Source organism: Carassius auratus, chromosome 11, assembly GCF_003368295.1.
Source record: "Carassius auratus strain Wakin chromosome 11, ASM336829v1, whole genome shotgun sequence".
In the NCBI taxonomy this organism is placed as follows: domain Eukaryota; kingdom Metazoa; phylum Chordata; class Actinopteri; order Cypriniformes; family Cyprinidae; genus Carassius; species Carassius auratus.
This window is the reverse complement of record NC_039253.1, coordinates 882,303-899,340: the sequence shown is the minus strand read 5'-3', so window position 1 is coordinate 899,340 and position 17,038 is coordinate 882,303. Positions and strand designations below refer to the sequence as shown.

The 17,038-nt window shown below is 33.1% G+C and overlaps 3 protein-coding genes across 4 annotated transcripts in view; 2 read left to right on the top strand and 1 right to left on the bottom strand.

Annotated features, from left to right (window-relative positions):
- LOC113110649 (interleukin-17 receptor D-like) overlaps positions 1–17,038 on the top strand; it is a 56,472-nt gene that overhangs the window by 14,693 nt on the left and 24,741 nt on the right. The window lies entirely within an intron of this gene.
- On the bottom strand, positions 3,918–9,082 carry LOC113110659 (uncharacterized). The gene is made up of 8 exons (XM_026274791.1): positions 8,968–9,082; positions 7,976–8,100; positions 6,721–7,104; positions 6,406–6,622; positions 6,018–6,244; positions 5,757–5,904; positions 4,692–4,801; positions 3,918–4,276 (listed from the first exon to the last, which is right to left on the bottom strand). The coding sequence occupies exons 1-8, from the start codon at positions 9,071–9,073 to the stop codon at positions 3,968–3,970; spliced, it is 1,626 nt and encodes a 541-aa protein (XP_026130576.1). The 5' UTR covers positions 9,074–9,082; the 3' UTR covers positions 3,918–3,967.
- On the top strand, positions 9,296–13,817 carry LOC113110642 (uncharacterized). Its single transcript, XM_026274763.1, has 3 exons — positions 9,296–9,932; positions 10,043–10,129; positions 11,454–13,817. Exons 1-3 carry the CDS (start codon positions 9,324–9,326, stop codon positions 13,596–13,598), a joined length of 2,841 nt encoding a protein of 946 aa, XP_026130548.1. The 5' UTR covers positions 9,296–9,323; the 3' UTR covers positions 13,599–13,817.

Sequence of the window (17,038 nt, the reverse complement as noted above, 5' to 3'; positions counted from 1 at the left end):
ATAAACCAATGAGATTTTAATTCCTTTTGCACACACTTTTGCAAGAGAGGACATTAAATCATCCGTCAGATATTTATTGGATTGCTTTGTATGGTGTGAAACTTGAACACGAGTTTGCTGAAGCAGTTACTAAATTCATTTTCGTCTGTTGGTTAAAGTCACATAAATCCTTTACACTAAGACCAGGAACATGTTTTGAACAGGGTGAATTTTGTGAAAATAAAGGCAATTTTCAGTGCAAATCAGGCCGGCGCTGATCTTGCTTTGTTTCTTTTATATTCCAAGCAATTTGTTGGACAAACAGTGAGAAGTTGTCTGGGGGTTTTGTTTGTTTTGACAGCGCAGAGGAACAAGCCCCCCGGGAGCAGATCAGCCAGATCTGAAGCTCAGTATCATAAGTGCATGAAAGATAAACACTGTGATGGAGAGCGGCTGCCGCAGACTCAAACAGTGCTCTCCTGAACTGGATTTATCTTCTTCCTTCAGCCCACCAGCTCTCAACATTTCATTTCTTGCATTTGTGTGCAGCATTTGTGCTAGGCCTGACTGATCCGGTTGTTTGGATCATTTCAAGTTTATGCATGCAAATCTGTTGGGCAAAATAAAAAATGCTAAAATCACTAAAGTTTGTCTAGAGGTTTAGAAGGACTAATCCAAAATTATTAATATTAATCCATATTAATCCAAAGCAAAATTGTGATTATAATTTAGTGTGATTATCAGATTGCAAAGGCTTCATATGTGATTTTCAGAGTGATGCGTGGCATTGAGTTCATTTACACGCGAGCAGCTCGTGATCCGCTGTTTTCAGTATCTCAGAGCCACTCTGTTCAGAGTCATTGTTGCTTTACATGATCATATTTATTTGCATTGTAATTTAAAAAAAGTCTCATAGTAATATTTCATGCTTTAATTTTTTATTTTAATAATGATTTTAGAATAAAATTGTCTATAATAATAATAAAAATAATAATAATAAAAAATATTATTATTGAATTATTCAAACTGTGCAGCCTTACAAACTAAGTAAATTTATGTTTTTATATATAATATTATGTTATTTAATATGTGCAAATTAAACATAATTTATATTTAAATTAATTAGATTGAAAATATATTTAAAAATTATATTATCTATTTTATTTTATTTATTTCTTTTTATAAACCTTTTATTTTATAATTTAATAAGGACATGTTTACATACTCCTTTTTCAATTTTTGTATACTTAAAAATATATAATTCTTACATTATAATTTAATTGTATATAATATTACTAGAATAATATATATTTATTTTACTATATAATGTATAATAATAATAGAGCAAGCTATAATTTACACTCATACACCCATAATATAGTATATAAATAAATATTGTGATATATTATTATGAGTTATTCTATAATTTATTTACTTATTTTTATGTATATATATATATATATATATATATATATATATATATATATATATATATATATATATATATATATATATATATATATATATATATATATATATATATATATATTATTTATTTGTAGTCTATGTAAATAGAAATGTAAAATCATTAGATTGTAATTATATAAAAATATGTTAATCTATTTTATTTGATTTATTTATTTTTATAAACCTTCTATTTTATACTTTAATAAGGACATGTGTACATACCCCTTTAAAATTTACATTTCAATATATAAATCTAGAAGTAATTTTACATTTTTAAATCAAATACTAAGAATTTTTAAGAAGTATAAGCAAACCTGTAACGCTTTAAAAAAAACAACAACTGCATTTTAAATTACAATCACATTTTCTTTTCCAGAGAAGATGCTATTTTTGTTCTCTCTTCAACAAATCCTCTAGTATCTGGTTTCACTGAAGCTCTGTTTTCTGCCATTCACTTTTGATATTTATTCATGCATTTTATTTGCATCATCTGGGATCCATATGAGGCGGTTTGTTTCTAGTAAAGAGGTACCGGTCTGTTCTGAGAAACCGTTAAGAAAGCAGCGAGATGCAGGTCGCCTCAGCTTCACGTGTAATCCTAACAAACGCCGCTGGGTAATTTAGTGAGTTCTCAGCGCTAGAGATATTATCTGCTCCCTTCCTGAACCCAGACCAATGAATAGCAGCAGTGTCCCTCTGATTGATCATCGCTGGTCAGAAATCCCATCATGCTTCAGCAGAGAGAAACCGATAGCATGCATGTTCCTGTTCAATGCGGGGGCAAAATCCCAGAGGGATGCATTTCCTCCGAGTCGGCTGGGAGAAGATTGAAGCAGCGAAGGATCAAACAAATAGCTGCCCTTTGAAAAAAGTGTGGTCTGCTGGCTTGTTTGCTGTTATCTCCATATGGTTTAGAGCTAATTGGGTTCTTAAGAAGAACCATCTACACTTGTAACGTAGCTGGCAGCGTTCTCATTAAATGAGCTTCATGTGTGTGTTGAGATGCCAAAGCACAAGTCAGACCAGGTACTTCAAACCGTGTGCTTTATGTAACGTGATTATGTGTCTGGGTTGGATTGTGTGAAGTTCATATTTGAGAATGAGACTGTTTGCCAGATTAACCCTGTAAAGCCTGACTCATTAGACTGCTTTAAACAGGATATAAAAGGAAATCTAAAAAATGGTTTTCATATTTGATACATCGGGTTTTTATGATTCATATTGTGAGAGTACTGAACATTTTATTCAGAAACCTAAAGCAGTTTGGTTAAGTGTACGATGTTTATATGGACAAAATTGATGAAATTCTGATTTGTAATGTAAATCGAAGAGATCTTTATACAATTATGTCTAAGAAAAAAACTTATTTATCATATTGCTTTTGAAAGCTATAAAAGGGTAATTTTCAGGAAACACTGAATGCATAATGCAGTCGCATTATGTAGATAAATAAATTACCTTTTTCAAATAAAACACTAATGCATAAAATTGTTAATAAAATTAACAAAACTAATTATAAATATATACAATATATAAAATACAAATTAAGTTAAAGGGGGGGTGAAATGCTATTTCATGCATACTGAGTTTTTTACACTGTTACACTGCAAAAAACGCCCCCTTGAAACAAGCAATATGTGCTTAAATCCAGTCAAAGTGTACTAAAATCAAGCAAAAAAATCTGCCAATGGGGTAAGCAAAACTGACTTGATAAGAATTCTTGAAAATAGCATACATTTCTAGTCACTAATAAATGCAATTGGATCTTAAAACTAGACAAAAATGCTTAAAGCTATGCAGTATTTTCTTTTTATAAGAATCTAATAATGAATAAATTTAGTCAAAATTGCATTAAAACTAGAATATTGTACTTAAATCTAGTCACTAAAAATACTGTAAGATCTTATAACTAGACAAAAATGCTTATAATTATGTAACTTTCACTTTTTATAAGAACTGAATAAGTAATATTAATGCAGATATTTAACCTTAAATTCATCTTATTTTGATTTTTTAACAATGCTCAATAACCTGAAAATAGATAAAAATTCTTGAAACACCCCAATAAAGAAACTTAAAATGTACTAAATGAATAAACAAACAACTTACATTTGCTGAACATTTATTTTAAAAAACTCGTCTTAAACAAATGGAGCATATAAGCAGGATGAACTGATTCCAAGGCTATTCAACTGACACATTTACACACACACACACACACACACACACACACACACACGCACACACACACTCTCACACACACACTCTCACACACACCAACAGCAAATGTTCTGCACAAAGAGATAGCATCAGTCTATAACCTGCATTCACTATAACCTCAAACAGCAATTACTCAATGAATGTATTGCATTTATGGCAAATTCAATAAACAGTACTGAAAACTGGGAGAAACAAAAAAAAATAGCACAATTAAAGTGCAAAACAAATAATAATAATAAAAAAAAAAAAAAAAAACCTGCGGCTCTCACTGCCTTAGCCATACAACATATTAGAAAAGAAATTACTCAACAAACATTTTCCATTCATGAATGGCCTTCTTGTACGAGGAGGTTGCATCCTGCTCGTGGATGACATCTCCAAGTACTTGTGTTTGTAACACAGACAAGAGTGTGGCAATACACTTGGGATATGTCAGGTGAAATGCATAGTAATAGGCCAGGAGGTAGAGAGGTCCCTCGTAGAGCAAATCTTTCTCAAAAGTTACAACTGGAGTTGTACCTACAACCACAATGCAGTTCTGCTCACCAATCAGCAAGACAGGACTAGAAAGCACACGCCGGTGGATGTAGGTATCAGGATCCTCAGAGGGCTAGAAAACCAAATAAATACAGAATTTAGACTACATACACAGCAAAAAAAAGCAAAGTAAGTAATGTTTGTGTTTCATATGTTGTTGGGTGGACACGGTTAATGAGGAAAAGGAAACATCTTTTTCAAGTTTGAAGCTCTTCCAGGGAAAAAATGCATCTAATATAAAACATATAAATAAAGCTCAATTACACTTAACAGCATTTACACCCTTCTAAATGACTGGTTATTATGGGTATTTTTTCTACCAAAGGCGGGGTCAAGGTTATTTTTTTATTATTATTATTATTATTTGTTTCATGGCCAGTTTTTTGAGTAGCCCAATTAGGACGTTTTTTTTTTTTTACCAAGTATTTTATTGACAGTGTAGGCATCTTAGGCACCTGCTAAGTTATCACTACTGAAGTTAAACTTACCGTGAGGACGTGGAAAAGAGCCTCACTGATTGGGACCAGTTTCTTAGGTGCTGCAGAGCCAGATGGGAAGAGCAGTGGCAGGGCAGTAAAAACTGCAATGGCATGTTCAACTAAAAAAACAAGAAAAAAAAAACAAGAGAGGAAATCGATATTGATATGCACTTAGGAATTAGGTTAACACTTTATTATAAACCATACAAGAATAAAGTACATCAAAATCATTAACAAACTATTAGTTTATAGTTAATTCGCAGTTAATATACATATATTAATATACAAATAGTGAGTACACTGTCACAACAATTAGTTATTATTGTTTAATTAGCTCGTAGTAAAGGAATTGTTAATAAACTAGGAATAAATAGATTAATTCAGTTCAACTCACATTCATTTATATAGCGCTTTTCACAATACATAGTTTTAAAACAGATTTACAGAGAATGCATGTCAACATTACAATTTAGAATGATCTGTTATCAAATGGCTGTCCACTTTACAACATTAAAGTTGAATCACTGAACTCACTTGAGCTGTTTTAAATATGTCTTTAGTACCTTTATGGATCTCGAGAGGTTATAAAAAGTATAAAAAGTTTAACCCCTGTAGTCACATGAACTGTTTCTGAATCTTGAGAGGTGCAGTGTCATTACAGCTGGCAATAGAGGCCTCTCTGAACCATCATATTTCATCAAAAATATCTTAAATTTGTGTTCTGAAGATGATGGTCTTATGGGTGTACAACAACATGAGGGGGAGTAATAGATTACACATTTTTTTGTTTTTGGGTGAACTAACCCTTTAAGTTGTAAACAAATCATAATAAATATTAACTAAGTTATTACTTATGAGCTAATTAAACAACAATAACTGTTAATTCCACTGAAAATGAATGAAGACTAATTGCATATAGCCTATTAATGTATTACCAATGTAGATACTACAATATAATAACTATGAATTAAATATAAACCAGTAAGTACTATAATGGTAAGTACTTTATTACTGTATACTTATTATAAATTATTACTGAAATCAGGTAGGTCAATCAATGAAATACATCTTTACCTCCATTTAATGTCCTTGGAGGCTTCATGACTTTCTTCATGACGCCATAAAACTGAACCTTGGAGTAGAAGTTCTCCCACCTGCCTTTCACCTCAGAAGTGTATTGGCTATTGTTTGGCTCAATGACTCTCCGCAGTTCATCCATTACCTGAGAGAAATATTGAAAGTTATAAAAATCATTCATCTGTATGTCTGCAGTTAGGCAGATGATATGGGACATTTGTCACTGAGTCTAAAGTATGTTTCAATGTGTATACCCACATGGTCCAGTTCTTTGAAGCACGGGTATGCCTGTAAAATTTTTGTGGGTCGGTCTTGCTCCTTCAAAGCATTTGAGTCAATGAAATTTCTTCTGGACTGGAACTCCAGGTCTAATAGATGAGTTACAGCAGCTTTGTTTGGCTTCTTTGCTTTGTACATTTCTTGTAGAGTCCTGTAATGTCGTGCCTGTGTTTTCTGGCTGTCAAGGCTGTTGTCTGGACCGTCGGCTATAATTCAGGCATTCAATATAATTAGAACAAGAATGTATGCCATGCCACATAAAAATAAATAAGGCAGAATTAGGATTACATATATTACCAAATATTATGTTATTACTTACTGCAAATACTATACTTGTGAATTTTCTTGTAAATGGTAATGTACATACATGCTTCATCAATGCTGTCAATTTCTTGCTGTGGGGTGCTTGATCTTGAAGGTGGTGACAGATGAACTGTTGATGCACTGGAATCAGCATCATAGTCACTTGCCACTGCAGCAGACAGTACTTCATTCAGACGTGCTCTCTTGGATGGAGGGTGTTTGGCCTTCACAGGACTTCGGATATTTGAAAGTCGCTTCAAGAGCTTTTTGGCAACAGTGTCCTGTAAAAAAGAAGGAAGCATCAATGAATAGTTTTGAAACAATGTTAGCAGGAAAACACGTTTTGACTATAAATATTCAAGCAAATGAAGTCTCTCACCCACTCATGACTTGATCCAGTTGACTTATCTTTTATCATAGGGTAGTATTCCACTAACCGCTTTGCCATGGCAATAACTTCATGTTTAGTGGGATATTTGTAGTCATCTGAAGAGGCTCTTGCAATAGATATCATATTTGTCATGGTATTTCGGATGAGTCGGCAGAAGAGCTCCTTTGATAAGGTGACTTCACCCTCTTTTCCAAGACGTTGCTGCTCGAAGTATGCACGTCTCACATGTTGTAGTTCACTATCAGTGAAGAGAACGTATTCTGGGCTGGGTAACTTCAAAAACTTTGAAGTGCTGGGGTCATCTCTTTTTGGACTTCCATTATGTTCATCATCAGCTGATGAACCTTGGGGTTCAACAGGAATGGTGTGCTCCTAAAATACAAAATGTATACATTAATCAAATCAGAAAAGTAATTTATCATTTTATTCCAGAGGGTCACACTTGAATGTATAAGTGTTAATCTTTAACCACACCAATTTACATATAAATCCTCTGTGCTGAAAATGTAATTACCGATAACAGGTAAAAAACGTCCAAAACACAAATATTTTAACCTTAACTGTCACTATCCCACTGATGGGACACTTGACACTCTTCTTATATATTGCCTTTTTTCATATCACATATTTTATTAATCAACACCACAATTAGGTCCGACCTAATAAAACCTTTTTAAATCGATGTGGTGTTACCATGGAAATGGTACTTTCATTTCTTTTAGTGAGCTCCTACCCTAGCAGGTGATGTCATGTTACAAATTACAATATTTAGTTTAGCTACTTTATAGTCAAATCTTGAAAAAACAAATAATGTTGGAAAAGTCTGAGTCTCACGGTTCAATATTTGCCAACTGTTTTGATATTTGGACAGACATTTATAAATTTGTAATAGTCATATAAAAATAATAGTAAAATGTATCAATAGTTAAAATAAAAAAAAATAAAAAATTAACAATGTCTGTGACATCCAGGGGCCTTTTTTTTTTTTACATCAACTTCAATTTTAAAACGCAACTTGGATAGACATATTGCTTTCATTTGATAGCAATTTTAGAGTAAAATATATTTGATAAAATATGCATTTAATATAAAATAAATGCTTAGTACAGTACACTTGATTTACAGTAAATTTAAACTTTCATAAGTTTTTCATACTTTTCATACTTTTAAACATTTAGGTTTGGATTGGATTCATGTCTAAACTCAAAAATGGCGTGACAGTTAAGGGTTTAAATAAAAATACCTGTTCTTCCTTATGAATAATAAGCCAAATGGCTTTGCGTCGCAGGAAGTGCTCAGGACCAGGAAAGAGATCTCGGATATCATCCCGTGTGAGAGTTGGTAAAATGTCTTCCCCAATGTTAGCAGCTTAGAACACATGTAAATATGTTAGTTAGCATAGCTCAGGTGCATTATACATTGTATGCATAACTTTTTCAGATATTGTGAAAATGCATTCACTTGATTATAGCTATTTAATAAGAGAAATAGAGACATTTTTGTTTTATAACATGGTCCTAACATGGCAGAAATATTAAGTCTATGAAATGGCTTAATGAAGTGAAATAAACAGGCAATAATGATAAAATATTCTTAACACTTGACAAAAAGGTTATTTTTGTCAGCATCAGTAAATGCATTAGGTAATATGAAAAAGCAATAAACAGTTTTAGAGCATTTAAAAGTATTGGTATATGGTTGTACAAATGTTCATTGTATGTTCATTATGAAATAACTAATGTTGTGGTATGCACATTTAAAAAAAAGATCTATATATATTTGTCCATGAAACACAAGGATCAATAAGTGCTGCAAAACAAATGTTGTAAAACAGCTGACTATTGTCACTGAATACAAATTTATTATAAAGTGTTAACGATAAAACAACAGAAGTGATAGTTTAATTGAATTTGCCTCAGGGTGACGTCACAAAACAAATTGAGGTCATATTTGGATATAAGCCGCTTTTAATAAATTAAGTATTATTTAATTTGTACTAACTAGTACAACTAAAAAGATGGAAAGCAAAACGGGACAGGCTGAAATTTCAGACAAAAGATGTAACGTTAAGTTAAGTTACTGAACATCTCAAGAAAAAGACTGAATGATCAGCTTCATTCAGTTACAGGAGGGCTGTTTCTGGTAGGAAAATTTTTAGATTACAATTCAACTTCAAATATACAGAATGGCCAATAGAATTAACTGATTTTCAAAAAATATGTATAAATTACTAACCTTTTAGAGTACAAATCGCAACTTCATCGAGTCCGTCCATCGTGAGAAACTGGCGGGAGGAAGTGCATTCGTTTCCTTGCTGCACTTTTGCGCGCTGATTGCGCATGCGTATTTCAAAACGTTAACACGTCACAGGATCGACGCACTGTTGCGCATGCACGCTCGCGCGTTTTTCTTATTTCCTGTGTTGTACGTTTTTAATTTGGCACGTTAAGAACGTTACAGTAGTTATTAAGGCTTTAACGTAGTTAATTGGTTACCGTTGAAAGATACATTTGACATTAGTTTTATACTCAACATCTCTTCTGTTTTATTTGAGGTCGCTACGAAAGCTTGCTTTGATTTTACCGGAGAAAATGATTTGGCGCTGCATAATTTGTTATGTGTTTGTGGCTCTTACTCTCAAATCTTTATTGAGTCACATAAATTCTGCACATAGTCGTAGTCCAGATTTCCGTCTGGTTTGTGGAATAGATGGGTGCACTAAAGAGTACCGAGTCTACAACTCTTTTTGGTATCACATCAGACGAACACACTCACAATATCTAGACGGCGTGAGTAGCAGCAGATCACATCGGAGAGAGAGATCAGCACAACACGAGGCATTCGGTGAACCTAGAAAAACGGACAGCAACAACTTGTGGACATATAGTGAACGAACGCTGGAGGCTCAGGATACTTGGAAGTCAAGTGACAGTCCGGATAATGAAAAGACACTGGAAAATAGTGTGGATTTGCAAACCTCTCTTCTTGTTCCTGTGGAACATTTTGGTGATTTTGATGCTTTTGACACTGGTGAATCAGTTTTCTCTGGCTTAAGCAGTAACACCGTTTTGCGGTCTCATCCGAACCTGGAAGCACAGGATGTCCTACTAAATGAAACTTCAGATTCGAATCCCACTCTACCTATTCCAAACAGGCCTTCTGATGACTCAAGTTCCTCATGCCTCCACCAAGAAACCATGGTAAATTAATAACTTAGTTCATGTTGATTATGTCATAGCATAGTCTATTATTTAACCTAATTATTATACATTCAAGTATATAATATTTTTACTATTTTCTTCATGTTTAGAATGACGAATTATCAAGTGATGATGTGCTATCCAGACATGCCACTGCTATTGTGATGACTGCTAGAGAGAAACATCATCTCTCACAGGTTAGTATCAGTAAAATGAAGTTGCGTTGCAATACATAACACAAACGGTCTCATTCGTTAACATTAGCTAATGTATCACGAACTGACAATACAGTTTTTAGTTACAGTATTTATTCATCTTTGTTAATGTCCGTTAATATAAATACCGCTATTCATTGTTTGTTCATGTTAGTTCATAGTGCATTAACTAATGTTTAAAAACTTCAGAATTTGATTTTAATTATGTATTAGTAAATGTTGAAATTAAGATTAATAAATGCTGTATAATTGTTGTTAATTCTTAATTTATGTTATCTGTAGTAGTTAACTAATGTGGTAAAACTTTAGTATAGGAAACATATTTACTATTAACTATGACTTTTCTTTGAAACAAAAAAAAAATCCTAATTTACTGCTTATTAATAATTAATATGTTTGTTTTTAACGTTAGGTATTGGGTAGGGTGAGGAATATAGAATAAGGTCATGCAGAATAAGGCATTAATAAGTGCTTAATAATAATAATAATTAATTAATAATAATAATAAAATAAAGTGTTACCTCTAATGTAAACTAATAAAACCTTATTGTGAAGTGTTTTTTTGTTGTAATCTGAAATCTAAAAGAACAGCATTTATTTAAAATAGAAATAATTTGTGACAATGTACTCTACCATTCAAAGTTTGAAGTCATTTAGTTTACTTTTTTTTTTAACAATTGATACTTTTAATTAGCAAGGTTGTGTTAAATTAATTTAAAAAAGGAACAGTAAAGACATTGTTGGAATATATTTATATTTTGAATACATTCTGTTCTTTACTATTTTTATTCATCAATGAATCCTGGAATTTTTTTTAAAGTTTTATATTATCACAAGATATTAGCATTGCAACTGTTTCCAACACCGATAATAACAGAGTATAAAATCAGCATATTTTCATGATTTCTGAAGATCATGTGACACTGAAGACTGGAGGAATGATGCTGAAAATACAGCTGTGTATCACAGAAATAAATTACACTTTAACACAGATTCACACAGAAAACAGACGTTTTAAATTGTAATATTTCACAATATATATTTTTTTTCTGTATTTTTGATAAATAAATGCAGGCTTTGCGCATATGAGATGTCTATCAAAACCATTAAAAATGTTAATATTTCCAAATTTTACCTCACAACCTCAAAAGTACACCTCTAAAATTAGTATTTGTCACTATAAATCTTGGCAAAAACTTTGTTCCTGAGTCACGTTAATGATCTATCAATGTTCTCATTCAGTGATGTTTGTAACGCTGTAACATATATTTCCCTGCTAATTAATGTTTTGTTTTTATTTTTTCAGAGTGGTGTGAATGATGTTGTGGCTGAGGTTCAGGCGTATCAAGCTCAGTTACTGAACAGCTTGAGGAGTCAGCTACAAACAGTATTCAACAGACATGCAGGAAGTGAACTTCAGCGAGAAGCTTTGGGACTCTTTGACTCCTTTAAAGATCCATTTGCTGCAGTTTCAACATCATATAGACAGGACAGTGTCATAAAAGAAAAATTCAATTTTGTGGAAGCAGAAGAGGTTTCAGTCGGATTAGCAGTATGTCGTCAGAAAAGAAAAAAACAAAGAGACCTCGCAATAAAAAACAAATGTTTCCATTATATACCCCTGATAAAGAGTTTAGAACAATTAATGTCTCATCCAAAAATCTTTGCCATGATAAATGGTGGATCTCAGAAATGCAGCAGTGGATATTTTTATGACATCATAGATGGTGAACTAATGCTTTCACACCCTTTATTTTCTTCTAGACCCTCTGCTTTACAGATAATTCTTTATTCAGATGAAATCGAAATTTGCAATCCACTTGGGTCTCAAGCTTCAAAGAATAAGTTGCTCATGTTTTACTACACTTTGGGAAACATTAATCCAAAGTACAGGTCAAAATTAGCTTCAATCCGCCTTCTTGCTATTGCAAAGCAAAGTGAACTCTCAGAATGTGGAGTTGATGCCATATTGGCAAGATTGCATGAGGACTTGGTCAAGCTATATAATGGCGTGAAGATTCATCTTCCATGTGGTGAACATGAGATATATGGAGCAGTGGTTTCCGTATGTGGAGATACTTTAGCTCAACATGAGTTATGTGGATTTAAAGAGGGTGTGGGCTTTGCATACAGTAAATGCCGACATTGTGAATGTTCTTTTGAAGACATGCAAATGTTTTTTAATGATGAAAACTTTGAGCAAAGAACACTGGAAAGACATATTCGACAGTGTAGTGACATTGAGAAAGCCAGTACTGAATATCTCAGGAACAGCCTTAAAACTACATATGGAATAAACCGAAGGAGCAAAGTAATGGATTTCCCTGCCTTTAATTTAATCCATCAAACTCCTCAAGATATAATGCATGTAATTCTTGAGGGCATTGCTCCTTTGGAAATTAAGTGTATCCTGAAACAATTGGTGCTTTTGGGACAACTGGACCTTGATGCTTTCAATGCAGATATAATTGGATTCCCATACTCTCCACAAGATACTAGAGATAGGCCTAGCCCTATTGCGTACAGTACATTAGCTTCCAATGACAACAAACTGAAGCAGTCATCGGGTCAAATGCTTGTTTTACTCAAAATAGTGCCCTTTCTATTGGATGTGATTAAAGGTACTGCATATTTTTCCTTCATTCTTGAGCTTCTGGAGATTGTTCAAATTTTGTTTTCACCTGTTATTAGCCTTGAGACTACTGATAAGTTGAAAGTACTTATTGAACAGCATCTTAAACATTTTAAGGATCTTTTCTCAGAAAACAACATTACACCTAAACAGCATTACTTGATTCATGTTCCATCCCAGATTAAACTGTTGGGACCAATGCTCCGTCACATGTGCATGAGATTCGAATCCAAACATTGTTTTTTTAAAAAATGGGTTTCAAAAGTAAATTTCAAAAATGTCTGTAAGTCCTTAATTAAGCACAACCAAATGTTTGAATGTTGTCAGAATGTAAACCGTTCCAACCACCCGATTTTTGGCAGTGAATGTGTATTGGGACCAGTATCAGAAGTAAAAAACATGGCGTATTTGAAAGGAAAAGTAAGGGACTACTTTGGAGTTGATCAGATAGACCATGCAGTGTCTGTTAAGTGGATTACTTTAAATGGAAACAAATACATTAGTGAAAAAACATTAGTAGTGTGTATGGCAAATGGTAGTAGTCTACCGGAATTTGGACTTGTGAGGAACATATTTGTCATAAATTCATCTTTGTATTGTTTTGAATGTCAGATTTACAGTACAGTCTGTTTTGACAGAGACTACATGTCTTATAAAATTGAGGTTCCCAACCTGGCAGAGGCAACTGAACTAGTGAATGCAGACAACCTTGTTGACTTCACACCGTATTACATTTTAAGTCACAGGGACATTACATACGTCCCTGTGAAATATTACCTCGGAGATGTGATTGAATTACATAAAGCCTCAAGTGTGTGAGAATTTATAGGTGTGTTCTAGATTGAATACGTTTTGAATTATTCTGGATGTATAACAATTTCAAACAAAATAATTATTTAATTTGCCATTGGGATATTTTGGAATAATCTGCGTTCAATACAAGTTGAGTTCATCGACATTGTTTTGACAGCCCCAGGGTTAAATGAATCTGTGTTACTTTGTAAATGTGATTGTTCTACATACAATGAAATACAGTAAATCAGATTTACACCACTTTTTGACCAAGTGTTTTTGTTCACACAAGCAATTTGTCTTAATTTAATTTTCAAATACATGAACAGACACAAACAGAAAAATATATTTATAGATTTGAACTTTTTTAATTTTCTTGAAAATAGAATTTTTAGGAGTGGTATTATTCTTAAAATTAGCACAACAATCTAATTGAACATCCACCAAAACTCGCACTTTATAGCTGTCACTTGTTTCTGGTAAAATCTACCTCAAAATGAGTAAAAATTTACTTATCAAGACAGAATAAGACTAATTTTCTTAAATTAAGATTAATGAACTAGTACGCAATGTATTTTATAAGAATTTTGGTCTTTTATGGCAAAAAACAAGATGTATTTTCTAGAAATAAGATTTTTTTTACTTTCTTAGATTTCTGTTTTTGCAGTGTAAAGAGTTGGATTCCCATGCTAAACATGGACAAAGTTTCAAAAATTAAGTTGTATGTTGTTCCCAAAATACTCCTTCCGGTTTGTCACAAGTTTCGGAAAGTTTTTTTCGAGTATGGCTCTGTGTGACGTTAGATGGAGCGGAATTTCCTTATATGGGTCCTGAGGCACTTCTGCCGGAAGAGCGCGGGCTCCCGTATAGCAGAGCACTGAGAGCACAACAGACTTCACTGATCAGAGCGAGAGCGTCGCCAAATGTCACAAAAGAAGTGTGTTTTTGGTTGCCAGGGCAAGACAACACTGCACAGATTACCAAAAGAGAAACAGCATTAAGGGACCAGTGGATGGAGTTTATTTTTACAGAGCATCAACGGAGTTGTGCAAGTGTTTGTTGCCATGCATTTCGAAGATGCTTGTTTTACAAACAAGGCCCAGTTTGACGACGGATTTGCACATCGTTTATTTCTTAAGGATGATGCAATCCCAACGAAAAAGGGTCACGATCGTGTGTTGGAACCGCAGGCGGTGAGTAAAACTGCTTCAAATATCTCTGTGTTGTTAACTTAGCTATCGGCGCGTAAGCACATCAAGTAAACAACATGCGATGTTGTCATCAAACTGCACTTTCCACATGTACAGCTTAAATAAAAAAAAAAAAAGTGGAACCATTTTCCAAAACCGCTAAGCAAATATATACAGTTTCAGTACATACCACATAGAGATGTCGTTGCTGCTGCTCTCATTCAGTTTCAGCCTCTGGATCTGATTCTGGATCATAAATATATGGCTGAATCTGACTGTTAGCCATGGTTTGTTTTGGATGATTGTTTTTCCCTCACAGTAATGTCACAGCTTCCACATGCTCTCAACGCAAAAGTCTACTGGCGCTCGTGATTCTTTAGCTCCGCCCACACGTCAAGCCTCCAGCCGCTCGTGTTTTTCCGGGAAAAATCGGTACAGACTATCTTTCTCTTATGAATATAATAAAACTAAAGACTTTTTGGAGTTATGAAGGATGCAGTACTACTCTATAGGTACTTAAGATTAACAGGATATTGAGTGAAAACGAGTATTTCACCCCCCCTTTAAAGTATAAAATAAAAACAAAAAATATGACATAAATTTAAATGGAAAACAAAATAAAGTAAATGTCACACAAATAAAAGGAGATGTAAAATACAATAAAATAAAACTGACTTCATCAAATCTGAATGGCAGACTGAATACAAAAAATGGTCTAAATATCAGTAGTCACTCTATATCTCCAATAATATGTCTTAGTAAGATGAGATTGAAATGAAACATATTGAGAGTTGAAGAAATAAACTCTCCTCAGAAGATGTGAAATGTTCTGGAGGCTTGTGAAGATCATTCCTCCGCTGAGGAACAGTGAACGTAAAGCTCCTGGAAACAAACGCTCCTCAAAAGATCATGAGGATCAGATTTGAGACTCGAAAACATGATCGGTCCAGATTCAGTCCAGTGAGAGTTCATCTGGAGACATTACTGACCTTATTCTGACCTTTACTTGATCACAATCACTCAAGAGCTGGAGGTTGACGCTTGTTCAAGAGCTTTTACTGGATAAAAGAAGTGTTAACTATCAATCTGACGACAGAAGGCATGGAGTAGATTGTGTGTGACGGGTTTGATCATTAGTCATTTACATATCAAGTATAACGCAGAAGGCTTTTTGGTGTTAAGTTGCTCGTTGGTCTCCATTAGAAGTCAGTCTTTTGTGAAAACATAAAAAGAAGTGAATAGATAAAAAGCTGAGCCCTGCTCCAATGCTGTGAGGTTTTTTCCTCGTTTTGGATGATATAATTACTGTTATTATTGATGTGGAAGAGGAACACCTGGATGTGGATTGGTGTTTGGTGTTCAGCGCTCTGTTCAGACACGCTCGTGTCTCTGATCCACACAATACTGAACTAAATCTCATCTCTATGGTGCTTTCTATTACTCGAGCCAGGTGTGTGTGTGTTTGATGAGAGATAAATGGCACATTTTGAACTGATCTTCATTTTTCTTGTTCATCAAACCCTTACTGTGACAGAAGCATGACGCACTTAATGAATTAATTCAGTTCTGTTCAAAAGTTTGGGGTCAGTTTTTTTTTTTTTTTTTTTTTTTTACTTTTTTAAAATAAATTATTACTTTTATTTGTAAAGTGCACATTACATTGACCAAAAGTGACAAGTAAAGATGTTTTTAATGCAGAAAAAAATTCTGATTCAAATAAATGCTACTCTTTTGAACTTTCTTTTCAGCAAAGAATTCTGAAAAACAAAACATATTTCAGTTTTTGCAAAAATATGATGCAATATGATGCAGGAATAAATTACAGTTTAACAGATATTAACATAGAAAGCTATTATTTTGAATTTTAATAATATTTAATAATTTTACTGTTTTGTATTTGTGATCAAATAAATGTGGCTTTGATGAGCAGAAGTGACTTTTGAAAAACAATTAAACATCTTAGCAACCCCAAACCAGTGTTAATATATTAAACTTGAAATAAAACTAAAAACGTTAAAAAAACTGTTACTTTAAAAACAATAAATGTTAACAGTTCTCATTGTAATTCTGTTTAAATTGATGTAATAAAACCACAAAAACCAATACTGAAAAAAAATTAATAAAAATATGTAGACTTATAAAAAAACTATGTAAACACACAACAAAATTACTAAAACTTTAACTAAAATAAAAATAAATAGATGCAGTTATAAAAACTACAAAAAATTGGTAAACACAGCAATAAAAAAGAAACTAAAAAATAAAAAACTATAAAAT